Genomic DNA, 26,961 nt, shown 5'->3' with positions numbered 1-26,961 from the left:
CTTTCCTCCTGGCTGTGGGGCCTGCTCGGTGTTGTTCTCTGCTCCTCGTGGAAGGCATTGGAAGGAGCCAGTCCATTGGGGCTTCTTACCTTGTTAGTCCTCTCTGAGTAACAATGCCCTGGACATATCATCTGTGGGGTTTAGACTTGAGATCTCTGAATCTAAAAGGATGAGGTTGTACTGCCTGAGCTAAAGGATTCATTAGCCCATAAGCAGTAGCACACTCCTCTACCTCTGCGCATGATTTGGCACTGAGGGCGGGGGGAGAGTCATACTGATAGCACAGGGCTGACGTCTCTCATTGGGTGCAACTCTCTTGTTCTTCCAGAGCCTACCTGGACCTAGATATCACTCTCTCTTCAGAGGCCTTCCACAACTACGTGAATGATGCAATGGTGCACGTCAACCGAGCTCTCAAACTCATCATCCGCCTCTTCCTGGTAGAGGACCTGGTGGATTCACTGAAGGTTAGTGGTGGGGGGATTCCCGAGTGGCAGGGGGTATTGTTGGGCAGTGACTCTTCAGGAGGGAAACCTGGCTCTGGTGATACCTGCCTTGGGGAATCTTCCTTAGAGAGAGTACTTTCCTTAGAGCTCTGTAGCCCAAGCTAAATTCTGGACAGATCTGAAGTGGGAAAATAGCGCCACAAAGAGATGAACCAGAGATCAGTGGAACAGGCCATTGCCTGAGGAAAATATTTGGTGAAATAATATTAGGAATTTGTATTACAGTGCCAAGGAGCCCCAGTCATGGGCCAGGCTTTGTGCTAGGTGCTGTACACACACAACAAACATTCCCTGCCCCAAAGAGTTTAGAATCCAAGTGTTGCTGTCACCTTTCTAATAAAACAAAACTCGATGCCAAGGTGCCCAGATCAACATACAGCAACTGGTGCTTTAACGTGGCACCGATCTAGCCTGCATGGAGGCAGGTCAGCGCTGCTAAGCAGTATGGCTGTGTCCCGTTAACAGAACTCCACTGTTCCCTTCACAGCTGGCAGTTGTCATGTGGCTGATGACGTACGTCGGGGCTGTGTTCAATGGGATCACCCTCCTCATTCTTGGTAAGAGAGCGGCCACAGTTCAAGAAGGCAATGGTCCTCTGTGCACTGGGGGCATTTTCTGGGTCTAACATGGACCTCAAAGACTAGGCATTGAGAGCCATTGCATCAGCTTCTAGTTTGTCCATCCCTAACCAATGAACCTCTGTTTAATCCCTTAGTTCTCTTAGGGGCAGGGACTCGCAGTTAGGAGACCAGGGTTCTACTCTGCTATGGGGTTGCTGAGCACCCCTCAACATTTACTAATGGGTATTAAGGAGCCAAAAGGATGGCCAAGTGGTTGGCACACTGGGTTGGAACCTAGGAGAACCAGGTTCAATTCCCTGCTCTGGCACAGATATCCTCTGTGACCTTGGGCAAGTCATTTGGTCTCTGTCTTTTACCCATTTGTAAAATGGGGATAAACAGCACTGTCTTGCCTCAGGGGTGCTGGGAGGATAGATCTTTTAGAGATGGTGAGGGGCTGAAGTAAAAAGGGCATATAAAGACCATAGATAGAACCCTGTTCTGATGCTGACTGCATTGCAGTAATTCTCTGGAAGCAACAGTGCTGCACCTTACACAAGGCAGTATGTTTCCATGGGCAGCCAGAGTACAAAGAGAGCTATTGTCTTTCCAGTGACCTGTCTGTCTCTTGCAGGAGAATTGCTGATTTTCGGTATTCCAGTTGTCTATGAGAAATATAAGGTGAGTCATCACAATCTCCAGCCACACGCATCGTTTAGCAGCTTGTTTAGCTAGCAGATGCCTGAGGCACTGGATCCTCCTCCAAACACTGTAAAAATACCCTGCAATGGACTTTGTCAGAATTCCATGTGATGCATGTGAATTTAAGGCAGTAGCTCTGTTAGAAGAGAAGTGCAGACATATCAGGAGTCTCCATGGTCCTAGCTAAAGTTTGTTATGTTAAGTTGGTAGCGATGTTACAGAGGTCAGGTTGATTGTAATGGCCCCATCTGGCCTTAAAAGGTAAACTGAGGCAGCCATTCAGAGAACTATGAAGGGAAGCACTGCTGGTGTCTGTCTACTACTACCCCTTCCAGCTGTCCTAACCCATTGGTTCTTCCTTAGACGCAGATTGATCACTACGTTGGAATCGCCCGGGACCAGACTAAGTCGATTATTGCAAAGTGAGTCCACTTCGCACTTCTCTAAAAACCCCGCTATCAAAATAGCACCTTCCCTGTCACCTGAGAGCCAGGAGTCCCGGGCAGAGGACTCATCTTCTCCTGAGGATTGGACCTTCTGTCCGTAAGCTGCTAGCATAGTGGGGCTTCTAGGTGCAGCAGTACTGGCCGCATCTGAACTGGATGTAGCTGTAGTGAATGAGCCTTGACTGAGAGGCATTGCTAGTAGGGGTTGGGGTGCACATGATCTGCTGACTTCATATGGACCATGCAAGTTCATTGTCTCTTCAAACTGCTCTTGGCTAGTAAGGCTTCCTTGGAGGCAAGTAGTGCAGACCTACCGTGGTGGGGAGAGGCACCCCTCCTGCTGGCCCCAGCACAGACCTGTCCCGGACTTGCTGTGGCTCAGAGAGAGGAGCCCTTGGCCCACCCCAGGCCCACCAGAGCCACTGGTGAGAGGAGCCCCTCCCTTGGCCCAGCCCAGCTGGAGCTTCTGCAGTTGGGGAGAGGCGCCTGTCCCTTGGCCCCGATCTGCTGCCATGAGAGAGGGCTGGGGGGCGTCCTCTCTCCCCACTGCAGCCTTGGGGCAGCCTGCATCCCAAACCCCTCATCCCTGGCCCCACCCCAGAGTCCACCCCGCCTCCCGCACCCCAACCCTCTGCCCCAGCGCTGAGCCCCCTCCCACACTCCAAATCACTCGGCCCCACTCCCATCACATGAATTTTGTTATGTGTACCAATATGGAGGTGATGTGTCACACATCACCTCCATATTGGTGCACACAACAAAATTCACTCCACACATGGACATAAAAAAATTGAGGGAACACTGCTGGTGAGCCCTGCTTCCTACTGCAGAAGAGAAGCATCTCTGCTGGGCGTGTTGGTGTTTGGCATGGCAGTTACAGCTACTGGGCCTGTTTCCATCTGACACTCTAGATCGAGGTGGCCAAACTTACTGATCCTCTGATAATCTTCATAACCTCAGGCGCACCTGCCGGGACTCGGGGCTTCAGCCTGTAGCAGGTGGTGGGGCTTGAGACTTCTGCCCCGTGGAAGGCACCTGCCAAGGCTCGGGGCCCCAGCAGGCCCACCGCGCAGGGCTGAAGCTCAGAACCACACCAGAGGGCAGAAGCCCTGAGCTCCCCTCCCCACCAGTCTGTTAGGTGGAGAAGGGGGGGCGTGGTGGACTTCAGGAACCACACTTGAACTGTAAAAGAGCCCCATATGGCTCACAAACCATAGTCTGGCCACCTCTCCTTTAAATGCCTGATTGCCATTGACTTGTAGAGGGAGTTGGACACTTTGCAAATCCCTCCCTTAGTTGCATTTCAGTAGCTCCCAGCGTAGGGCCCCACTGCACTCGTCCTTGTGTACATACATACAACTGTTCCAGCCCCAAAAGCTTACAGTCTAGTCTGATTCTCCCACAGCTTCCATGAGGGCTAAATTCCTTCACAAGCCCTCGAGCCAAGAGCGTTTGGGGCACGAGATGCTCTTCAGAACAGGTGCTGAACAGAAAGGAGAGAGCCACAGGGATGGTCCTCAGTAAATCTAGTGCAGTGACAACCCAGGCATGTCTGCAGAGAGAGAACCCACTACCTTAAAGCATGGGTGTCTGCTGCCTGAGCCAAAGCCTCCAGACCAGTAGCTTGTAGCCTTATAAACATCTTGCATGATCCAACCACTAGCCTGTCATAAGTTAATGAGCATCCAGCTGACCTCTTGGCCCTTCAAACTCACCCTCTCCCCACTTCTTTTCCTGTAGGATCCAAGCAAAACTTCCAGGAATGGTGAAGAAAAAGCCAGAATAAGCTGGGGGGGTGGGCAGCCCCAGGATCCAGCCATTACTAAACTCCATGCGATAGTTATAACCATTGTTACTTGTACCTATGAAGGAACATGCTGAGTCAGCTTGAGCCTGCATTCCAAGCGTTTCTTGTTATTATTTGGCATTTGCTTTTCTAAGCCTAGAATTGGGCTCAGAACGTGCACCAGACTAAAGGAGACCTGGCGTCAAAGCCATTAGGGGAGGCCTCAGCACAGCCAAACGATTGTAAGGGTCTTGTCCCCGATCGCAGGGAACCCAATGCTGCTCTGAACGCTGTATCCTCTTCGGTTCCCAGCCTCCAATGAGGGCAGGGTGGCCAAACGCTTTCCCACCTGCCAAGGGGAATCGCTGCAGGGAGACATCCCTCTTTCCCTCTCATTGGCTTCCTGCACTTCCACAGAGTGGTGCTCTGCATTCCCTGCTCCCAAAATACTCTCCCAGCTGGCTCCTTGGGGGTCAGGGACCTGTACTGAAAGGGGTGGGGTGGGAAGTCCAGGAAACTGCCCCCTCAACCTTGCTGATCGAAAGGGGGGTTTGCACCCCTATGTGACATCAGTTCTGTGCTTTAGTCTGGTTCATCCCTTTCCTCTCCAGTTCCTGCAACGTGCTCCCCACCCCTCTCCCAGGTTGTACCTTTTATTTCTTACTATGAGATGAAAATGTCTGTATCTGCTGTACACTGCTGTAAACTTGTGTAGAGGAAAAAACAACATCCCGCAACCCCCTCACCCCCTGCCGAACTCTGCATGTGACTCCTCTGCTGTCATAACCCCTATCTCAGCCCCCGGAGGGCGGGTGACCACTGAGACAGTGCCACATGCTGCCTTGCCCGCTTGCCATTCTGGCGGCAGGGAGCAAAGCTCCATTTGAACCCCAGCTGGGTGCAGAAATGGTACGTAACACTCTAGTGTGCAGAATAGTCTTAGAGCTGCGTATTTCACAATTTGTATTTTTTGTACACTCTTAACTCGCTGAACTTTATTTGAAGGTAGCTTTGAGTTTCCTGTGGTCAGAAGGAGTCAGTCTTTAACCAGTCTGCTGCGCCCCGGTGCAAGGTGGCAGCGCTAAGAGACCTAGACCAACAGCCCACCCCTATTGCTTTTTCCAGGGGAGGCACTGCTAGCAGGAGTGGAAGGAAAATGCCCAGTGGATGAACGAGCTGTTCAGCATGAGGGGGCGAGGGGGATTCTCCCCTTCCTCAGGTCGGTTTAGTGTGGCAGGGAGAAGGGAGGCTTTGGCTGCCCTAGAGCAGCCCAGGGTTCATTTTAGCACAGCACCTGCTCATGGAGATGGGGATTCTGAGCCCTGCGAGGTGGCGTGCTCACAAAAAATACAACTCTGCTTTTGAACTGAGCCCAGCTGACTCAAAGCCTAGATGCACGTAGTCTATTACAGGGACTGTGCCCCCAGGCCTGAGAAGCTGGACCACCTTTTCTTCCTCCCAAGCAAAGCTTGTGGGGATGAGTGCAGGGAATTCAAAGCCTCTTTGCTCCTGCCCTGGTCTTTTCTCAGCATCACCGCAACAAACCACGTTCTCTGCTTTCCCCAGTGGAAACTGCACTGATTGTCCTGCCCCGACTTCTTTCCACCCCTTCCCCAGGACCTCTTCTGCACTGGAAACGGTCGGCCCAGCTCTTATGTCTGTTCTGTTACTGCTGTTGTGAGATACGTTGAACAGATCGTTGTGCCAGGCAATTTGTTTTTTTAAAAGAGAACATGTAGACAAAAAAACGGAAACAAACTACTAATGAAGCTCTGTGTGTGTGTGTGTGCGTGCGTGCAGCATAAATTACAGTAGTGCCCCGGGAGCTGATCAACCCGGTTCCTGTCAAACTGCAAATGATGTGGTATTAATAAAAAGAACACCATGGACAGGTCCCCGCTGGCTTCGTTTCCTGTGTCAGTCGTCTTGGGAGGTTGTCAAGGGGTAGATGGTGAGTGGGATGGAGTTAGCCTCAGCAGCTGGGATACGCGAGCCATCTGCATTCCCCATGGCTCGCCTGTCACTGGGGGAGCCGAGCGTTGGGCCTGGGGAGCTGTTCTGGCTCTTCCACTGTCTCTGTTGATGTCAGGGTCTCAGGCCTTCTCTTCAGGCCGAGCGATTGAGTGCCTTATCTTAAAAGCTTTGGGCTGAGGATCTGGATTGACACCTCACTCCTCAGGCCCGTTCTATCATCAGGCTAAACCTCATCTCTGCAGGCAAGTATCAGTGGTCGGTCTGAGACTCCTATGAAAAGATGGCAACACGGACATACTGCCTGGCGCAATAACTGTGTGGTATTTTGAAGTTGCCGTTGAACTATAAACACTCACGCACCTCATCCACCACTTTAAGTGACTGTTTCTACCCCTGTTTGGTTAGCTCAGGGCACCAACCTAACTCAGTTCGAGAGGAATTCAAACTCCTCTCAGACGCTTGAATCAGTTTTGAAGAGTGTTTGTACTGAATGATTAAATCTGTTTTTACGCCCATTTAGTTCACCTGGTTTAGGAAGAAACTAAACCATTTTTAAGACACCTGAAGTGACTAAGCATCTGCGCTAGACCAGGTGTTCGAGCAGTGCCCAAAACTCTGCAGTTGAACCATTTAGTTATTCTTCTGAACGTTCCTCTTTGCCCTAAAGAATTATAATTGACTCCAACTCCTAAAGCAAGGATCTTGCAGACTTAAGTAGTGGAGAAGCATTGGCAGTAGGGTTTTTTTTTTAAGGCAGTAACACCATGAATTAATGCACTTCAAAACTGCATCATTTGAAAGGCTTTATTTAACATGTTTACAAAACATATGCATATAAAAAAACATACTGATGCAAAACACCTTTTCACGAGGACCACATACAAATATTCCAATACTGTCACTAAAGTGTAACATAGGCATATAAATATAATTCATAACAACATTTACATGGTAGCTACAAGGAGCAAGTTGCTCTCTGGAGGGGAGGAAGGGGTGGTGTATAAAAACATTTCATTCGAAACCACTCAGGCTTCAGGTAGGTCTTAACTGAGATGATTGTAGCGTCTAGTCAAGATGGGCACAGCTAAGTCCGTAGCTCATGACACCAACCTGCCACCTGGTTTTTGCAATGTCATTCTTGGTAGGGAAGATTGAGATTTGACTCAAGCTGCTATGCACCCTACACCTGGAAAATTCTGGAAAGCGTGAGGCCTCTCAGCTGGGCTACCTACCTCCTACGCTGGCAAGTGCGAGTGCTCCCATGCCTGGTGACCTACCATGTTAGTGGTACCTACACTGGTAAGATACAAAAACCTAAAGAGATGGCAGCTACCACTCACTATAGATTTCACATGGGAGTCTGGAACCGGCTTTGCTGGACTTGCCTGCAGCAATGGAGACAATGGCAAAATGTCCTAACTTGGCATATCTTTGTATGTTAAGAACCCACCTTCCCTGCTCTCCAGAGCAGGGTATATACAGAGCTGGAATGGAAGAAGGGAAGCGCAAGAAGATGGCTCTGAACACCATCTGTGCAGCAATTTTGGAACCACAAAGACTCCCCTTGGATAACCACTTCCAACACATCAGGTGTGGTTACTAGAGCGTGCTCTGGGATGCTGGAGCTAGCTCTAAAACCAAGGTAAGAATCTACAAGCAAAATGCCTCCAGCATGCAGGCAGCTTCTGAGTCCAGAGGGAGAACCTGCGGCTCCTGTGAAAAAGCAGGCCCATGCCATGGGGCAGGGGCTTGGTGTCACTTGACGTGTTACCCATAAAGGCCTGGAATGTTCTGTGTCTTCCACCCTCCCAGCAAGCCTGCTGTGTGGGGTAAGGGATTCTTGGGCTCATGGTCCTGCTTTGCTCTTCAGGCCTCTACCTTGAGGCTGAAGAGCTGCTGGACTGCCATTTGTGGCTGGGGTGGGCCTGCACGAATGGGCCCTAGTGCTGCTGGTGTCCAGGCATACACAAGGGAACGCAGCCCCCCACCCACCTCACTTCCCACGTGCACAGAGGAAGCGTGATTACACAAAGGCAGCTCTTGAACACTAGCTACCCGGGAGGAACCTCTCACTAGCCCTGTCAGCTTCGCAGGAAAGAGCCATTCAGTCTAGAATGCAGGGAGCTGGGTCTCTCATGCAAAGGCACCCATGGGTATTTCTACCAGCTGCCTGATGCTCCTGCCTTCCCATGGCTACACCCAGCTCTTAATAGCTCAGGCAGGGGCAACAGTGCTGGCTGGAGCCCAACGCTAGCCTTGAAAAGAGGGGCTTGCCATGGGGCAGTAAAAGCGAGGCTCGTGGTAGAGCTGTTAGATTTGCATCAGACACCCCACTTTCCCACTACCACCTCTGGGCTGCAGCACAGCTGGGCTGGGAGGAGGAAAACCTGCCCCTTCTCAGCTGAGCGCTGGGTGGGGAGAGGAGCGCTCAGCTGTAGGGAATTCTGCACCACCCCTCACTGTCTGCTTTCCACTCTTCACAGCTTACAGGCGTGTCCCCTGCAATAGGGCACTATTTCTCCTCTTTTTTTTTTTTTTTTTTTGGGGGGGGGGGGGGGAAGGTGTTTAGCAGCTGATCCAGCCCTGCATGATGGGCTCTAGATAATAACCTGCCAACTCTGCCCCCTTCCAGTGTCACAGCCTGAGCTCGGTTTCTCCTTGTGGTAGAATGAGACCTTGCTTCTATCCCCAGTTCACTTCCCCCCCCCCCACTCCCCTCCAGCCATGCTAAGGTAACTCTGCTGTAACATCTAAGCACCTTTTTTGTCTAGATTATGCAGCGTGGATCAGAACCAGAGGCCTGTCGAGCCCCTCCCATCCCCCAGTATCTTCCTTGTCTGAGAGCAATGGGCCCAGCTAGGCTGTCCCCCCCCATGCTCCCAGATCAGACCAGTGAGCACTATCTACCCTCAAATATCCATCCAACCCTACACCCCATCAGCTGGAACCTTTCATCTAAAGCACCACTGGATCTGAGCCACCCCCAAATCTTTAATGCATTTATCATCCCTCCTCCCCCCTATTCTGGCAGAGCAGTGCTATTAGCCCCATTGTAGAGAGAGGGGCACTGAGCCTAAGTGACTTCCCCCAGGAAGCTTATGGGGGAGCTGGGAATGAACCCAGGTCTCCCAAGTCTGAGGTTAGCACCCTAATTCATGCAGCTGCTTGGAGATGGAGCCTTAAAGGGGGCTGTCCCGGTGCATTTTGAAGAGAGGCCTGCTTAAAAACCCATCACTTTGGAGCCTGGGTGCACGTGAGCAGAGCTGCCCCAGCACAAGGGGCCAGCTGCTGTGTCTGAGAGAGCAGAAAGGGAGTCCCCCCTCCTCCCCCAGCCTAGAGATGACACATGGGGGGAAGCATTGAAAGATTTCCGAATATGGATGGTTAGAGCAGCATGAGCAAAACTGAATGGCCCCAGTGCCTTGGAGGAGAAGTGAGAGGGGCAGCAGAAAGGGGTTGGTGGTGTAATCCCAGGGCTCCCACACATGCTCTAGGGTAACTCTCTACCCCTTTGCTAAGGAGGGAGGGTGCACTAGTGTGGATCAGCAGCTGGCTCAGTAACCCTGCTCAGAGCAGGCTAGGAGCAAGGGTGCAAGTAACAAGTGGTTGCTGGTGGATTTGTCTCCACTGGATCTCCCAGCCCCTGGAGTTGCAAGGCTGGGCCATCTTCCAGAAAGCCCCTCCATGTCTCAGTTTCCCCCTTGTAAAATGGGAGCCACTTAACACTGTCCCTGAATGCAGCAGGGAGGGACACATTTGCTAGCGTTTGCAAAGCAGCAGTTGGAACAGGCCCCAGTGTGCTCAGTGTACAGCAGCATCACGTTCTCTGCCGCGAGCAGAAGCAGCCTTGGCGGGCGGGGGAGGGGAGGGGGTGGCAGCGTTGCCCTTGTCTCTCTATGGCAGTCAGGGTCCAGCTGCTCCAGCCTGCCAAGGGTTTGCCAGGAGCTTTCACCCTGCATCAGACTAATGACCCTATCGGGTCACACCTCCCTGCCCCAGCTCAGCCCAAAGGGCCCACCGCAGCCAGTGTCCCCCTCCTCCCCCCACATTACAACAATAGGCCCATCTAGCCCAGTATCCCATTGCCAGCCCACATTAGAGACAGAGGCAGGGCCATGCGGGAGTGCCCCAGGCACCTACATCAATCCCCACCCCCATCACTGGGGAGAGGGGGGCTAGTACAGAACAAAGAACGAAGGGGAGGAATCGCTGCCACTCAACAGATGCTGCCCCTGCATGGTGGAGGGCTACAGGGCTATTGGCCACACAGGGGGCAGCTGGGAGCTTAGGACAGGACCCTTGTGAAGCCTGGCAGCTGGAGCAGAGAAGGACCCATCCTTTCCCAGCTGGCAGTGGGGGGCGCGGGCACCTGGGGCAGATCCAGCACTGACCTGAGATCAGCTGCGTGGAAGCCAGCAGGAGCTATGCCGATTCACAGAAGTTGCCGCTCTGCCCCATCAAATCGGCATCTGGGAGACCACCGAGCTAAGACGTTTCTGGGGAACTAGCACAGAGAGACATCTGCTCCCCCATGCATAAGATGGGCCTAGTGGTTAGAGCACTGGTCAGTAGGAGACCTGGGTTCAATTCCCTGCTCTGCCCCACACCTTCTGGGGGACCTTGAGCAAGTCCCTAAGCTGCTCTTGGCCTCAGTTTTCCCATCTGTAGATTTGAGATGGTAGCAAAGAGTGCGGATCTCAGCTCATACTACTGACTGTCTTTGCGTGGCAGCTCCCTCTACCACGAGCTGATGGTGGAATCAGAAGTATCTTAGCTTCCCATAGGGCAGAGGTCCCCAAACTGTGGTGTGCGCCCACCCCATGGGGGCAAGGAGGAACGTTTGGGCGGTGCAGCAGGCCCAGGCCAGCCCCAACAGGGGGTAAGGAGGAAGTGTCACCCAGCCCCACCCTGCCCCCAGCTCTTCTCCACCCCCAGCCACAGCTCCAGCTTCCAGCCCCGACCCCAGCCAGGGGCCCGGCTACTGGCCCCCACCATGGCCCAGCTGTGGCTCTGCTCCTGCCCCCAGTCCCGCCCCCAGTCCCACCCCCAGCTGCGGCCCAGCCTTGACCCCCTTATCCCCATCTGAGGCACCCCAGCCGCAGCCTTGCTCCAGCGCTTGAAATTCCAGCCCGCATGGCTCAAGGCAGGGACCCTGCTTCCCCACTTTACACCGGCTGGAAGTGAGTGCAAAACGCTGCGTTCCAGTTGGGCAGCCATCCACGCGCGATAGGGGCCGAGGCCTCGCCTGGCTCGCGTAAGCAGCACTGCTTGGCATTTAGCGGGGGGCGGGGGTTACTTACCAGGACCCCCTGGTGCTGGCGGGGGAGAGTCAGTTTAACTTCAGCCCAAGGAAGGTTCTTAGGATGTTGCATCTAGATGAGGTGCAGTGACTCTGGCAGCTAATTAAGGTAATAAACACGACTGCAAAGGCCAGTCTAGACTCTCCACAGAGGGTGGCACTTTCCCTGGAGTGGGTGGGGGAAAGGAAGCATTGGGGTTACATCCAATTAGCTCCGAGGGACATGGATTCCAGCCTGCTCCTGTGCCAGGAAGAGGCTGCTGGAGTGAAACCCTGCAGCTGGGGCTGGGGGACAGGAAGAGATAGGCCCCATTCAGAGGCCAGACAGGAACTGGGGGAGGCTGGGATTTGGCAGCAGCAGCTTTTCAAACCAGCTACCTTGCGGGCCAGGAAGAGTCCCAGGAGGGGTCTGGAACTGGCCCCTTAAATAGAGCAGCTGCCCCCGTACTCACTAGTGCCTGCCCTGGGCAGGGAGATGATTCCATCCCCTTCCTGCACCCCCATGTCTTGCAAATGCCCTCTCCACTGACTCGCTGAGCAGCTGGGTTCCACCCCATGCACCCCCAGCCCCAACAACCCCATTTCTGTGCCATCCCCAGCTCGGATGGTGGGGGGATTAAAAGCTACAGGGGGCCGTGTGAGGCCCTTCCCCCACCCCCAAGCTTGGGCTATGGAGTATCAGTGCGTGAGGACCAGATGCATCGGGGTGGGGGTGGGGGAAGGTGCTGTGTAGTTCCTGGGGCAATGTCCGTAGCATGGGTGGGTGCAGAACCCCCTATCCTGCTCCCAAACGAGCCCCCTGAGCAAGGGGTGTCTGTCCATAGCCTGGACCCCCCACCCCTGCTCCCAAGAGTCAAGATGGAGTCCTGTCCATCAACTACGCCGTGCTGGTGGGTGGGGCAGAGGCCAACTCTGCCTCTTCCCCACCAGCAGGAGTGGCCTGGAGGAAGGGGTGGGGCTTAACCTCAGACTCCTCCCCTAGGGCAGGCTCATAGCGCAGGGCGGTCTCATTGTAGGCCTCCAGGATGGTCTGCCGCTCCTCTGGGGTGAAGTCCAAGGAGAAGGGATGCACCTGCAGGATGTGGCGCTTGATGGTGCTCACCTTGAGGGTGGCAAGCGCCCCCCCCGCACACCATGCACACCAGGCCGTGCCGCCTGCCATCGTAGTCCATCAGGTACTCCACGCGCCAGTGCAGCTGGTAGTTCCGCCGCTGCTCCCGCCGCGGCGCAGGTGCCGGGCCCAGCTGGGGGCCAGCTGTGGGGTCAGGGGGGCTCTGTGGGGTGGATGGGGGCGTCCCCACCACCACCACACACTCATCCTCCTCTTCCTCCTCCCCCTCTGCAAGCAGCGGCACAGCCTCATCCAGCTCCTCGGGGCTTGATGGTTGCAAAGGATTCTGGGAGTCTCCTGGAAAAGCGACAAAGCGAGGTCAAGTCAAGCTAGGTACCGTGCTTGGCCCCCCTGGCCCCACCCCCCACACACTGCACAGATTCAGGCCTCATTCTCACATCCCTGGGCATGATGGAATTGCTGACCCTGTGGTTCCACAACAGAGCTCCAGGGCCCCACCCCGATGGCTCAGCGATCACAGCACAGCTGGGGTACGTAGCACATCCCACCTCCCTCCCCATGGAAGGGGGAATTAGCCCAGCTGCAGCGTGGGGTGGGGGTGGGGGGTGTCTCTAGAACACTGCTTCTGAGCCAGCCTGACTGCAAGGGGGAGGGGACATTCACCTATGGTGCTGTTCTGATCCAGCCCAGACGCAGGGCCTCTTGGACACTGGTTCCAATCCAGCTTGGCTCTGCGTGGGGGAGGGGCCTCTCCGGTGCTGATTCTGATCCAGTCCTTTAAGAGCTGGTTTGGGAGAAGCCAGTGCTCAAACACGTCCTGGGGTGGGTCAGGCACACAGCTTCTCTGCTGGTGACTGGGGGTTATTTGTGGTGCTGCAGCTGGGTGCAATGCCATCCACTACCACCGGGGGGGGCCCCCCCTCATTGTTGGGTGCAATGCTTCCTGCTGCCACTAGGGGGACCTGTTGAGCTCCTGCAGGATGCAATACCCCAGGGCTACTGTGGGGGAAACACAGGAGGAAGCTGCAGGGTGCAGTACCACCTGCTGCCACCAGGTGGGGCTCTGGTCCTTGCAGCACATGCACTGCAGGTAGCAGAGGGAGGCAGACCAGGGCTGTTACTGTTCAGATTACGGGGCTTCTGCATGTGGTCCCAGTTGCATCTACGCCCTGCAGCCCTAGCACTTGCTTTGGACACCAGGCACCCCCTGGCATCTTCCCTGGGGGAAGGGAGTCCCCAGCAGCCCTGCCCCCATCTGACCCGTCACCCTGTCCCTGGCTACTCTGAGACAGCCACACAGCCCTGGATCCTCTTTGCTTGTCCCTCTCCCCATGAGACACTAGCAGCAGCTCCCCCTACCCGTCTTGCCCAGGGCTGGATGGCAGAGTGTGGCCCTCAGCTTCCGCCCCATGGAACACCCCGGTGCCCAGGGCTGGATGGCAGGACTTGCTCCTCAAGCACCCATGGGAAGGCCAGCAGCTGGCTGGCCCCAGCCCCAACCCCCATTCACCTGAGGCCTGCTCTGGCAGGGGTGCCCCCATCTCCACCAGCTGGGCGACCTTGCGGTTCCACTCCTCCACGATCAGGGCTTTGACCTGGTGGCTGAGCAGGGTGGAGTCAGGGTGCCGCTGGCGGATGTGGCGTTTGATGGTGCTCATCTTGAGGGTGGCCAGTGCTCCCCCACACACCATGCACACCAGCCCATGCCGCTCGCCATGGTAGTCCATCAGGTACTCCAGCCGCCAGTGCTCCTGGAAATGGCGCCGATGGTCCTTACCCCGCAGTGGCCCCCCCGCATCCAGCTCCCATGGCGCCACAGGCTCCTCCTTGGCCCAGCTCCCCAGAGAGCTGCTCTCCTCTGGCTCTGGGGCAGCCATTGCCGAACATGGCTCAGGGGCCTCACCACTAAGGTCCCCAGGGGAGGGGGCATCGGGCTCTAGGGAGAGATAAGGGTCAAGACAGAGGTGCTGGGGGGTGTTCACATGTGGGTGCCCCATAGGCACAGACAGATTATCCCACAACAGCACAGACAGACTCTGCTCCCACCCCCATCCCCACAGATCCCCCTCACACACGCCCTCCCCATCACAGGTTAGGACTGCCCCCACCTGTGACACATGCTGTTACCCCAGCCCACCCCCTCAGAGGGGACACAGGAGAGGGCACGTTGCCCTCACCCACAGGCTCCCCAGCCCCCACCCCAGTCCCTCCAGCTTCCCCCCCACTGACCCCAGTCCTCCCAGGCCCCCCATTCACAAGGGGGTCCCCTTACCCTGGTCTCCCTGCCCCCTCACCTGCAGGGTGCTCCCCCTGCGGTGCCCAGCCCTTGCCAGCGGCCAGCACCAGGGCGCGGGAGTTCCAGGCCTCCAGGATGGCGCCCTTCTCAGCGGGGCTGAAGGCGAGCGAGGCGGGGTGAGCCTGCAGCACGTGGCGCTTGATGTCATCCAGGTTGAGGCTGGGCAGCCCACGCCCACACATCATACAGCGCAGCCGGTTGCCCTGGGCATCGTAATCCATGAGGAACTCGGCCTGGAACCAGCTCTGCAGGGACTCACGCACGTAGCGCTCCAGCCGGCGGGCACTGGGCGATGCCTTCCTCCCACCGACCGCCGGCCGCCGGGCAGCCCCCCGTGGGGATGGGCATGGGGCACGGCGCCGACGCCGGAACCCACCCCCTGCCAACAGCGTCCCTGGGGGAGACAGACAGGTCAGCACCCTGCACTCCCCTAACCCTGACCCCAGCCCCTGAGCAGATTGGGCATGGGGCACAGGCTGTATCCGCCCCTGCCAACGGTGCTCCTGGAGGAGCCAGAGAAGGGGCAGCGCCACAGATACCCATAACCCTTCCCGCCTAACCCTGAACCCCAGCTCTCCTGCATACCCCGCCCCCTAAGCCCCCCCCGAGAGATAGACATGGAGATGCGTCGGTCACCCCCCAGTTCCCCATCCCCTGCCATGCCCTCCCACTAACCCCCCAGCTGCTAGCTGCCCCCCCGTCACAAATTGGGGGGCTAGGCACCACATGGGCTCGCACAAGGGCAGAGTGGAGCACCCCCTACAGGAGAAGGGCCTTAGCTGCCCAACAAGAAAGGTGCCTGGGGCACGGGGGAGTGCCAGGTCCCTGGTGCTAGTGGGGATGTGGGCAAGGTGGACTCCCCGGGGGTGCGGGGAGAGAGCCCTCACTGAGGCCCAGGTGCCCCCAGAGACTGGAGGAGGGATTTCTGGAGTGGGGGTGCACGCCTGTGGACAAGGCTTTCTTCCGGCAACTCACGGAAGTTACTAGATCGCAGGCCCTGGTTCTCATGGGAGCCTTCAAATCACCCTGATATCCGCTGGGAGAGCAATACAGCGGTGCACAGACAATCCAGGAAGTTTTTGGAAAGTGTAGGGGACAATTTCCTGGTGCAAGTGCTGGAGGAACCAACTAGGGGCAGAGCTCTTCTCGACCTGCTGCTCACAAACCGGGAAGAATTAGTAGGGGAAGCAAAAGTGAATGGGAACCTGGGAGGCAGTGACCATGAGATGGTCGAGTTCAGAATCCTGACACAGGGAAGAAAGGAAAGCAGCAGAATACAGACCCTGGACTTCAGAAAAGCAGACTTTGACTCCCGCAGGGAACTGATGGGCAGGATCCCCTGGGAGAATAACATGAGGGGGAAAGGAGTCCAGGAGAGCTGGCTGTATTTTAAAGAATCCTTATTGAGGTTACAGGGACAAACTATCCCGATGTGTAGAAAGAACAGTAAATATGGCAGGCGACCAGCTTGGCTTAACAGTGAAATCCTTGCTGATCTTAAACACAAAAAAGAAGCTTACAAGAAGTGGAAGATTGGACAAATGACCAGGGAGAAGTATAAAAATATTGCTCGGGCATGCAGGAGTGAAATCAGGAAGGCCAAATCACACACGGAGTTGCAGCTAGCAAGAGACGTTAAGAGTAACAAGAAGGGTTTCTTCAGGTATGTTAGCAACAAGAAGAAAGTCAAGGAAAGTGCGGGCCCCTTACTGAATGAGGGAGGCAACCTAGTGACAGAGGATGTGGAAAAAGCTAATGTACTCAATGCTTTTTTTGCCTCTGTCTTCATGAACAAGGTCAGCTCCCAGACTGCTGCACTGGGCAGCACAGCATGGGGAGGAGGTGGCCAGCCCTCTGTGGAGAAAGAAGTGGTTTGGGACTATTTAGAAAAGTTGGACAAGCACAAGTCCATGGGGCCGGATGCGCTGCATCCGAGAGTGCTAAAGGAGTTGGCGGATGTGATTGCAGAGCCATTGGCCATTATCTTTGAAAACTCATGGCAATCGGGGGAGGTCCCGGATGACTGGAAAAAGGCTAATGTAGTGCCCATCTTTAAAAAAAGGAAGGAGGAGGATCCGGGGAACTACAGGCCAGTCAGCCTCACCTCAGTCCCTGGAAAAATCATGAAGCAAGTCCTCAAGGAATCAATTCTGAAGCACTTAGAGGAGAGGAAAGTGATCAGGAACAGTCAGCATGGATTCACCAAGGGCAAGTCATGCCTGACTAATCTAATTGCCTTCTATGACAAGATAACTGGATCTGTGGATGAGGGGAAAGCAGTGGACGTGTTATTCCTTGACTTTAGCAAAGCTTTTGACACGGTCTCCCACAGTATTCTTGCCAGCAAGTTAAAGAAGTATGGGCTGAATGAATGGACTATAAGGTGGATAGAAGGCTGGCTAGATTGTCAGACTCAATGGGTAGTGATCAATGGCTCCATGTCTAGTTGGCAGCCGGTATCAAGCAGAGTGCCCCAAGGGTCGGTTCTGGGGCCGGTTTTGTTCAATATCTTCATTAATGATCTGGAGGACAGCGTGGATTGCACCCTCAGCAAGTTTGCAGATGACACTAAACTGGGAGGAGAGGTAGATACGCTGGAGGGTAGGGATAGGATACAGAGGGACCTAGACAAATTGGAGGATTGGGCCAAAAGAAATCTGATGAGGTTCAACAAGGACAAGTGCAGAGTCCTGCACTTAGGATGGAAGAATCCCATGCACCGCTACAGACTAGGGATCGAATGGCTTGGCAGCAGTTCTGCAGAGGTTACAGTGGACGAGAAGCTGGATATGAGTCAACAGTGTGCCCTTGTTGCCAAGAAGGCCAATGGCATTTTGGGATATATAAGTAGGGGCATTGCCAGCAGATGGAGGGACATGATCGTTCCCCTCTATTCGACATTGGTGAGGCCTTATCTGGAGTACTGTGTCCAGTTTTGGGTCCCACACTACATGAAGGATGTGGAAAAACTGGTAAACATCCAGCGGAGGGCAACAAAAATGATTAGGGGACTGGAACACATGATTTATGAGGAGAGGCTGAGGGAACTGGGATTGTTTAGTCTGCAGAAGAGAAGAATGAGGGGAGATTTGATAGCTTCTTTCAACTACTTGAAAGGGGGTTCCAAAGAGGATGGATCTAGACTGTTCTCAGAGGTAGCAGATGACAGAATGAGGAGTAATGGTCTCAAGTTGCAGTGGGGGAGGTTTAGGTTGGATATCAGGAAAAACTTTTTCACTAGGAGGGTGGTGAAGCACTGGAATGCATTACCTAGGGACGTGGTGGAATCTCCTTCCTTGGAAGTTTTTAAGGTCAGGCTTGACAAAGCCCTGGCTGGGATGATTTAGTTGGGGATTGGTCCTGCTTTGAGCAGGGGGTTGGACTAGATGACCTCTGAGGTCCCTTCCAACCCTGATATTCTATGATAGGAAAGGTGTGGAGATACTTGAGAAGGCTGCCCAGGGAATGGGGGTGCCAGGAATTGAGGAATGGGCCAGAGTATTCAGGGGAGGGGTGTCTAGGAGGGGAATGGGTGCTCAGGGGAGGGGGTTGCCTAGGGCAGTGGAGAAGTGCTGGGGGCGCAGAAGTGCAGGGGGATGGGTGTTCAGAGATGGGGATGCGCAGGAACAGTGGGGAGGACTGCATGGTGGGGGGTGCCTGGGGCATAGGACTTGTGCCCTACCTTGTGCTCCCTGCAGGCTGTCAGGTGCCTGGGCGGGGTCTCCGTGCCCCTCAGACTCCCCGTCCAGCCCTAGATGGGCGTCCCAGCTCTGGATGATGACCTGCTTCTCGCGGGGGCCCCAGCCCCCAGAGTAGGGGTGCTTCTGGCGGATGTGACGCTTGATGGTGCTCAGCTTGAGGGTGGCCAGGGCGCTGCCACACACCATGCAGATCATGCCATGCCGTGCTGGGTTGAAGTCCATCAGGTACTCAGCCCGCCAGTGCTCGTGATAATAGCGCCGATGGTCCCGCCCAGGGATGCGGCTCTTCCCAGGCCGAGATGCCCGCTCCTCACAGTGATCTGAGTACTTTCGCCCCCCTGAGGCCATCAGGGGGTGATCCTTGGGGGTCCCCCATGCCAGGGACCCCCCTAGCATCAACTCAGGGGCCTCAGTGCTGCCGGAGTTGTCCTGGCTTGGGGATTCCCCTGGAGAAACAGACCACAAGGGCAGGGATGTGTGAGAACGTAGCCTGGGCATCTGGGCAAGAGTGCATGCATGGGAGGATGGGTTTCATGTGGGGACTGAGGGGGCAGCAGCAGAGCTGTGGGGGGAGCCCAGGGCTGGGATGGCCAGGGGCTGCAGGTGGGGATTGAGGGGCATTGGCAGAGCTATGTACAGTGTTTGGGGATGTTGTCCTTTTATGTCCTGGGAAGAGAAGGGCCTCTTGCCCCTTTAAAAGACCTAGAGGGACAAAGGGTGAGGGATCACCCTGAACTTCCGTGCCCCTACCCTAAAGAGAGAAGACCAGAGCCATCCATGCCCTTTTAGACCCCAGCAAAGGGCATAACCGTCCTGCCCCTTTAAGAACTAAGGCATGAGAGCTCAACGGGAAGAGGTTACTGCCTCTTTAAGTCCCCAGCAAAAACGTGGGTGCTCCCTCCCCTTTAAATGCCCTAGAGACACCTTTAGGGCCCCAGGATAAAAGGGATGGACGGAGGAGCTTACTCCTTTAAGAGACCTGTGGGGAGGGGAGGGAAGGGAAGCAGGGGACAAGAACCCTGACCAATAAGATGGGGTGGGGGGCCTTAAAGCGGCAGTGGACAGTGACGGGGGGGAGACCTGCTCTGTAAGGGTGGTGTGTCTTTAAGGAAAGGGGTCTTAAAGGGGCACGGGGGAGCAGGAGAGAGGATTCGTTCCCTCTAAAATGGGGGGCTTGCTGCTTTAATGGAGGGGGCGAGAGTCTTAAAGGGACCGGGGGGTTCTGAGGCTTCAAAGTGCCATTGGAGGGAGTCTTAAAGGGGCCGTCACCCCCCCACCCGGATGCCCTGGGCGCTTGCTCACCCCATGGCCGGCAGGGGGCGCCAGCCGCCCCCTTTGTTCTCACCTGCCTCCGGGTCCAGGGGCTCCCGTTTGACGGGGCGGCGGGGGGGAGGGGAGGGAGGCGGCTCCATCCCTGTGTCCGTGCGTCCGTCAGCACCCGCCCCCCTCCGGCCGCCTGCCCATCCGCGCCGGGGCCGCGGGGCAGGCTCGGGGTTACCGCAGAGCCCTGCCCGCGCGGGAAGGGGGCTCCCGGGCTCCGAACGACGGCTGCGGCCGAGCCAGGCTGCTCCGGCCGGGGTGGGGATTCCTGCCTGGGGCCCCTGGGGCTCCTTTAAGGGCTCCTGGGTAAATTTAAAGGGGCCGCGCTCTATTTCTGCAGCGTAGGGGGGAGGAGATGGGGTCACCCCCCGGGTCTCATCTGTCGTCCCCCGCGACTCTGAGTCCCCTCCCTAGCCCTGGAGAGCGGAGCGGGGACTCAAGGCAGTGACTGGGATATGGGGGGCATCGGGGATATATGGGGTAGAAGGCTGGGATATAAGGGGGCTCCGATGTTATTAGCAGCCCCAGTTCTCACACCCCCAACGCGACTCTGAGTCCCCAACCCAGGACGGAGTGGGGGAGCTGAGCTATAAGGGGGCGTTTGCGATACACTGAACTGCCCCAGGTCTCTGCTATTCCCCATCAATGCACCGCCCAGTTCTAACACCGAGCGGTGCACTCCCTGCAGCCTCCCGTCACACTGATGGAGAGGGGGTGTTGGGAGCGACTGTACCCCATGCAGCACAGAGGGCCCCCGCACTGAGGGGACCGATCCCTGTGCCTGGGCGAAACCTCTGCCCCCCACGTTGGCTCCCACTCCAATGGCATCCCCAGTGCCATCCCCACACTGTCTCACTGCTCCCACGCCCATCCACTGCAGAATCCCCCATACGTGTGCTGGGGGTGGGGTTCTGCCCCCATGGAATCCTGTCCCTTATAAAATCCTCTCCCCCTCCTCGTTCCTGAGGGGCACGATTCAGTCCCTGCAGAATTCCCCTTCGCTCTGCTCGGGGAGCAAAGCCCAGCACATATAAATCCCCCACCACCACCACCACCACCACCGTGCCCAGGAGGTTGGGATCAGCCCCTATGGAATCCCCATCCCTTATAGAATTCCCTCTCCTTTTTCCTGTCCCCCGGGGGCGGGGCTCAGCCGCTATACTATCCCCTTCTCTATAGAATCCCCTTCCTGCGCCCAGGGAATGGGACTCAACCCCTACAGAATGCCCTCCCTCTCCCTATGTCCGTGAGGCTGGGCTCAACCCCTTCCCTTCCCTGTGCCGGGGGTGGGCCTCTGCCTGCCCCTATAGAATGCTCCCCTATAGACCAGTCCCCATCCCTGTCCCCACATAGCGGGGCTCAGCCCCCACAATCCCCGCCCTTCCCCTCCCACATCCTGCAATCCCCCCTCTCGGCCGGTAGGTGGCGCCTGGCCCAGTCCCTTCCCCCGGCTCCTCCTACTCCTTCCCGTATCCACGCGCTGATTGGCCGGCGCTGAAGGAGGCGGAGCTTAGGACGGCTGGTTTCTCACGATTGGCTGTGCGCAATGGAGGGAGCCCCAAGCTAGGAGAGCCGGGACAATGAGACCATAGAGAGGGAGGTTGTGGGGGCTGGATGGGAGGAGGGTAGTGCCGCTCCCTCTGCGAAACTCTATGGTGCCGGGCCCGGGAGCAGCAGCGCGAGCCGGTGAATGGGGAGGGGTCGCCAGGATGGATCCGGCAGCGAGGGGAGGGGCTGGGATCCGGTGGTGGGAGGGGGCTGGGATCCAGCGGGGAGCCTGGGGGAGGGGCTGAGATGCAGGGGGGGTGCGGGTGGCGCTGGGGGCTGGGATCTAATGGGGGTGCTGTGGGGCTGGGATCAAGCGGGGGTGTGGGTCACACTGGGGAGGAAGGAGGGGCTGGGATCGGAGATGCTGGAACAATTTGTATAGTGGGGGGTGCTCAGAGCCATTGAATCAAACTATAAACCCTGTATATGATGGAAACTACTTCAAACCATGGGCTGCTACCAAGCTCCCCTAGCTCCCGCACCGATAGCTGGGATCCGGTGGGTGTGTGGGCCACACTGGGGAAGAAGTAGGGGCTGGGATCCAGTGGAAGGAATGGGTCACATGGGGGGAGGGGCTGGGATCCAGTGGAAGGCACGGGTCATACTGGGGAGGAAAGAGGGGCTGGGATCCAGTGCGGGTGTGGGTCCCACTGGGAAGGAAGAAGGTGATGGCCTCAGGATCCAGTGGATGGTGTGGATCACTCTGGGGGGCTGGGATCCGATATAGGAAGAGTTCCACAGCAGCAGGGTTTAGCATGGGATCATTGGGATTCAGTGGGGTGGCCCTGTGGAAGGAGAATTAGGGGGCTGAGCAGACTGTTATGGGACCAGTGGGGTCCAGGTGGGGACTAGGTTATGCTGGAGGGGAGAGTGGATTACAGAAGAAGGCTGGACTGCAATAGGGGGTGTCATTGTGCATGGATTGGGGGCAGGAGGCCTGACCCATAGAAGGATCAGTGGGGTCTCTATTCCTGCAGGGTGGGGTGCAGGTTGGGGTGCAGGTTGGTCTGCTGTTCTGAGGGCCCCTCTTCCATAGCAAAGGATGTCTGGTTATTAATCAGCCCCTGTGCCCTGCTCCCCGAGGTGGCTGTATCTTCGTACTGGTGCATTGGTTATAAACCTCTTTGGAATCTTTTGCAATCTGGGGTATCCATCTTGGAATCTTTCAGCCAGTGGGTCAGGACTCCTGGATTCCCTCCCTGGCTCTGGGAGAGGATCACTGCCTCTTTAACCCCTCTGTAGCTGGTGCCTTAAAGCCCCCCCCCCACAGGCTCCAGTGGGAGTGACCTCCCCCCTTCCTTTTTCCTGATGCTGGAAGGTCCTGCAACCATCCCATGTGGGGCAGCCACAAGGCAGCACGCAGAAGGGGAGGGAGGGACAACTGAGCAACTGGGCTCCCAGGGTCACTGGAGAGTCTGGGAAGGAGGGAATCTGGGGGTGATCCCAGGGTCAAAGGGGAGGGGGACACTTGGGAAGGAAGGACTCCAACCGTTATTGCCACCGACAGTTCCTGCGGGAGAGGGGCACTCCCAAGAGCAGGGAAATTGAAAAGGAGGGGGCTTCGGAGGGGACGCCCAGGATTATGGGGGTCTGGGAAGAAGGGGAGGTTTCCAGGGTCAGTGGGGAAAGAGGGTTGGGAATGAAGTGTCCGGGATATAGGTGCTAGAACTGGGGGTGCTGCCGCACCCCCTGGCTTGAAGAAATTTCCATAGGATTTACAATTTGGTTCAATGGCTCTCAGCACCCCCACTATACAAATTGTTCCAGCAGCCCAAGTCCAGGGGACAGGGAGAGGGCTCCCAGGGATTGGGGGGCGGGTCCTAGGGACATAGTTCCCAGAGTAGAAAAGTTGTGGATCCAGGCCCCTGGCCTGAGAGAGGCAAGACACCAGGTCTTTTGGGGGTTCCCTGCCACAGTGGCCTGACTGGGGATGGGGTTGTCCCACAGCTAGGACTCTACCTCCCACAAGAGAGCACAAAGGGGCTGTTGCTAGGCCTGAGTGGCTAGAGATAAGAAGGGGGTGGGGTGGCCTTGAGCTGGAGGGGGGTAGTGAAGGAGATGGCAAGGTGGGGGTGGGGGAGCTCTGCCCAAGGTCAGCCAGTAGGGAGGGAGGGGCTCTGAGTTCCTGGATTCTCTTCCTAGGTCTGGGAGGGAAATGGGGTCTAATGGTTAGAGTGGGGTGGGGTCTCCTGAGTGCCCTGACTAATGCCCTCCCCACATTGTGCCTAGCTCTGCCCAGGCCCAGCCATGGAGGTGAAGGCAGAGGTGCCCCGGCTGGAGTACATCGCCGTCTCGCTGAAGTGCGAGGCAGAGGAACCTGTGCCAATTGCAGCCTGTGCCCGGCTCTGTGCCCCCCTGGGCGACCTCGCCCCTGGGGTCAAGCTGGAGGAGGCTGACAAGGACCCTCTAGACAGAGGTATGGACTGTCCAGCCAGGACTCTGGGTTCTAGCCCCTGCTCTGGGAGGGAAGCGGGGTCTAGTGGTGAGAGCTAAGAGGGCTGGGTGCCAAGGACTCCTGGGTTCTCGCTCCCCTGAGCACATTTTGTCTTCCTGGCTAGGGGGAGCACCAGCAGAGGCAGGGCCTGGTAGGGCCTGGCAGCAGGAATACTTAGTGGGAGACTGCCCGGGGCGCGGCGGGGCCGTGTGCATGGTCTGTGGCACCTTCCTGGGCACCTGTGGGCCGAGCGCTGCCCGGGAACACGTTCTGCAGCACCACGCCCACTCATTGGGCCTCAGCCCGGAGGAGAAGCGCAACATTCTGGAGGCCTGGAGCCAGGGGGGCAACCTGCCCGAGGGGGCACCCCCACCCTGCACCCCAGGTATGTCCCCCAGCCCCTCCTGCAGCAGGGGAGCCCAGGGCTGGGGTAGAAGGTGAGCTGTGGGTCAGCACTGAAGGGCACCAGCAGAGCTGGGGAGAGGAGCAGCCCAGGGCTGAGGTAGCAGGTGGCTGCAGGCCATGAGCAAGGGGCACCAGGAGAGCTGTGGTGGGGGAGGGAGCAGTGGGGCTATGGGTTGGGATCGAAGGGCACCAGCAGGGCTGGGGGTGATGCAGCCATCCCAGAATCTCACTCCCCCTCTAGGTCAGTACCATGGGGCCAGGGAACCAGCCGAGATTGAGGTTCTAATTGACCCAGAGGAGCAGACGGTGACCCGGAAACGTGGGCAGCCCAGAGGGCGCCCTGCCCCCCGCCCAGGTGAGTGCCAGGCCTAGGCGGGTGCTGGGGGTCAGGGACCATGCTCAGCCGTGTGGGTGCCCATCCCCTTTGTTTCGGGGCTGCCTCTCGTGACACCAGGTGTCTTATCGCAGATGCTAGGGCCCTGGAGCCCGGGCAGCGCCCGCGGGGCCAGAGGAGACGACAGAGCGTGGGGCCTGTGGAGGGCATGGCGTTACCAGCCAGGGAGCGAAGGAGCAAACAGCTGAGTGAGGGACAGGACAGGGGCACCGTGAGTCCAGGTGAGTGGTGGGAGGGGAGAGGGAGCAGGATTCAATTCTGGGTTCAATTCCCGGGGAGGGGAGTCGGGTCTGTGGGTTAGAGCAGAGGAGCTGGGAGCCAGAACCTTGGTTCCTTCGCAGTCCCTACCCCACCGTTACTGCTGTGTCTCTCCCCACAGGGACAACGTCCCCCTCGGAGGAGGCTGCCCCCAGCTCAGCACCCCCCGAAATCCGCCTCTTCACTGATGGTTCTTTCCCAGCTGGATTCACGCTCAGGTTGTACTGCAGACCCCAGCCAGGTGAGGGCACTGTAGGAAAGAGGGCATCCCCTGCGGCCACCTCCATTTCCCCCAGAGCAAGCTGAAGGCAGGGTCCTCCACGTTGTCCTATCCCTCCAGGGTTTCAGTTGCATCCCAGTCCCCACAGATCACCCTCCAGGATCTCAGCTAGCTCCCAGCCCCAGATGCTGCCCCTTGCTGGTTCCCCTTGGCTGGGGGACCAGCTGAGTTCCCACCCACTGGTGACCCCATCCTGACCCAGGGGGAGACAAGGGGCAGGCACTCCCTTCCCAACCTACGTGCCTTGGAAGAGCTGGGAAGGACACCCATGGCGGGTGGTGAAGGGAGAGGAGGTATAGCAACCCCTCCTTGCTGACCCCTCTCTCTGCCTGCAGCCTCTGGAGGGAGAGAAATAAGGAAGAATCCAAGCATCCAGGAACAGAAGAGCCCAGGGGACAGGGGCAAAACCCAGGCACTGGGGAAGAGACAGAAGCAGCTGGGCAAAGCAGGAACTGTGAGACGGGGCTCAGGGAACTCAGGTGAGTGTGGCAAGGTGGCATAGTAGGGAGGGTCCCTAGTGGCCCACTAGGGTCCACCCCAGAGGCAGCTGCATCTTACTGCTGGACATGGGATCCCGGTATTAACAGCCCCCATACGCCCCATCCCAGAGGCAGCTGCATCTCAGTGCCAGGTGAGGGGTGCCTGTATAAACAGCCCCCACCCCAGAGTTAGCTGCTTTTCAGCGCTGGCTGCTGGTTCTCAGCATTAACCCTTTGCCCTCTCTGCAGTTGGCAACTGCCCCGTCTCTGCGCTGCCCAGCCAGGATCTGAACCCAGGTGTCCCCCGCCTCCGCCGCAAGGGCTACTCTCACCATGGCATCACCCGGCGCCTCCGCCTGAGCCCCAGTGCCGTCCGCTGCACCCTGCAGAGCTGGCGGGCGCGGGGCAAGGCCCCACCAGCGCCCTCCCCACCCCAGGCCAAGCCCTTTGATCCGGCATGGCGCGCCGACTTCCTGATGGACTACGATGCTGGTGCTGGCACCATGGTGTGCATGGTCTGCGAGTACTCACTGCTGCCTATTCGACTGGGCACCGTCATGCGCCACATCCGCCAGTGCCATGCCGAGACCCTGCACCTGCCTCGGGGTGTGCGCCGGGCCATCCGTGAGGTGTGGGAGACCCGGGGACCCGTCCCCGCTCCACCCCAGCACGGGGCGCTGAAGGGGGAATAGCGACACAGGGACCTGCCCCTGCTCCTCCCCAGCACAGGGCGCTGCAGGGGAAGGAGTGAGGCTGAGGGGGGAAGAGGGACCTGTCCCTGCTCCACCCCAGCATGGGACGCTGCAGGGGAAGGAGTGAGGCTGAGGGGGGAAGAGGGACCTGCCCCTGCTCCACCCCAGCATGGGGCGCTGAAGGGGGAATAGCGACCCAGGGACCTGCCCCCGTTCCACCCCAGCACGGGGCGCTGCAAGGGAAGGAGTGAGGCTGAGGGGGGAAGAGGGACCTGTCCCCGCTCCACCCCAGCACAGGGCACCACAGGGGAGGCTGCCCACATACTGCCTGGGGTGACCTGCAGGGGGGCAGGAGCATCTTTGGGGGTGAGGTAGGACGCTCCCGATCGACCCAGCTATACAGGGACACTGAGATGCACCCCCACCCTCCCCACTATAGGTGTCCCCCACTCTATGGAAATGGCCTTTGATCTCTGCCTCCTTTGTCCAGCATTCCCCCTCCACTTCCTGGGGGGATCCAGCGCCTCCTTGCCCCCCTGGCACTGTTCCCCTCGACATACCTGTCCTTGTGCCCCTGCCAGTGGGGGCAGGGAGCGCTGGGGCACAGTGCCAACTGGCCCTCCCCAAGCTGCATTATAGCCCCAGCTGCAGGGGGCAGCAAACCCCTGTCTCCCCCACTCCACCCATGCCTAGGCAGGGGTGTGATGAATGCCCCCTGCAGTTACCCAGAGCAGCCACACGAGGGCACCCCCACAGAATGTAAATAGAGCCAGGAGCAATAAATTATTTTTGATGAAGTCGAGTGGCAT

The 26,961-nt window shown here is 57.4% G+C and overlaps 3 protein-coding genes across 9 annotated transcripts in view; 2 read left to right on the top strand and 1 right to left on the bottom strand.

Annotated features, from left to right (window-relative positions):
- Window positions 1-5,895, top strand: part of RTN3 (reticulon 3) — a 39,880-nt gene extending 33,985 nt beyond the window's left edge. For all 6 annotated transcript variants that reach the window (XM_043552307.1, XM_037905428.1, XM_037905426.2 and 3 more), the window contains 5 exons: window positions 329-467; window positions 994-1,063; window positions 1,701-1,747; window positions 2,132-2,190; window positions 3,955-5,895. In XM_043552307.1, the coding sequence (XP_043408242.1) occupies window positions 329-467; window positions 994-1,063; window positions 1,701-1,747; window positions 2,132-2,190; window positions 3,955-4,000 (361 nt within the window). In that variant the 3' untranslated portion in view covers window positions 4,001-5,895. The remainder of the gene's footprint in view (window positions 1-328; window positions 468-993; window positions 1,064-1,700; window positions 1,748-2,131; window positions 2,191-3,954) is intronic.
- A 2,626-nt stretch (window positions 5,896-8,521) lies between these two features.
- ZFTA (zinc finger translocation associated) lies at window positions 8,522-19,974 on the bottom strand. Its single transcript, XM_037905287.2, is given in 6 exon segments — window positions 8,522-12,399; window positions 12,401-12,681; window positions 13,856-14,281; window positions 14,640-15,035; window positions 18,324-18,788; window positions 19,688-19,974. Coding segments are annotated over 6 exon segments (1,884 nt in total). The 5' UTR covers window positions 19,755-19,974; the 3' UTR covers window positions 8,522-12,150.
- Window positions 19,975-21,210: 1,236 nt separating this feature from the next.
- SPINDOC (spindlin interactor and repressor of chromatin binding) lies at window positions 21,211-26,949 on the top strand. Of its 2 annotated transcripts, XM_037905553.2 has the most exons (8): window positions 21,211-21,348; window positions 23,440-23,626; window positions 23,769-24,029; window positions 24,291-24,404; window positions 24,518-24,664; window positions 24,823-24,942; window positions 25,317-25,460; window positions 25,710-26,949. In XM_037905553.2, the coding sequence occupies exons 2-8, from the start codon at window positions 23,458-23,460 to the stop codon at window positions 26,150-26,152; spliced, it is 1,398 nt and encodes a 465-aa protein (XP_037761481.1). In that variant the 5' UTR covers window positions 21,211-21,348; window positions 23,440-23,457; the 3' UTR covers window positions 26,153-26,949. The 2 variants fall into 2 exon arrangements, with proteins under 2 accessions (XP_037761481.1, XP_037761482.1); XM_037905554.2 differs by lacking the exon at window positions 23,769-24,029 and having other exon boundaries at window positions 21,219-21,348.
- The last annotated feature ends 12 nt before the right edge of the window (window positions 26,950-26,961 follow it).

This window comes from Chelonia mydas, chromosome 7 (assembly GCF_015237465.2).
Source record: "Chelonia mydas isolate rCheMyd1 chromosome 7, rCheMyd1.pri.v2, whole genome shotgun sequence".
In the NCBI taxonomy this organism is placed as follows: domain Eukaryota; kingdom Metazoa; phylum Chordata; order Testudines; family Cheloniidae; genus Chelonia; species Chelonia mydas.
Note: the sequence above shows the minus strand (reverse complement) of the source record. Positions and strands in the feature narration are given on the sequence as shown.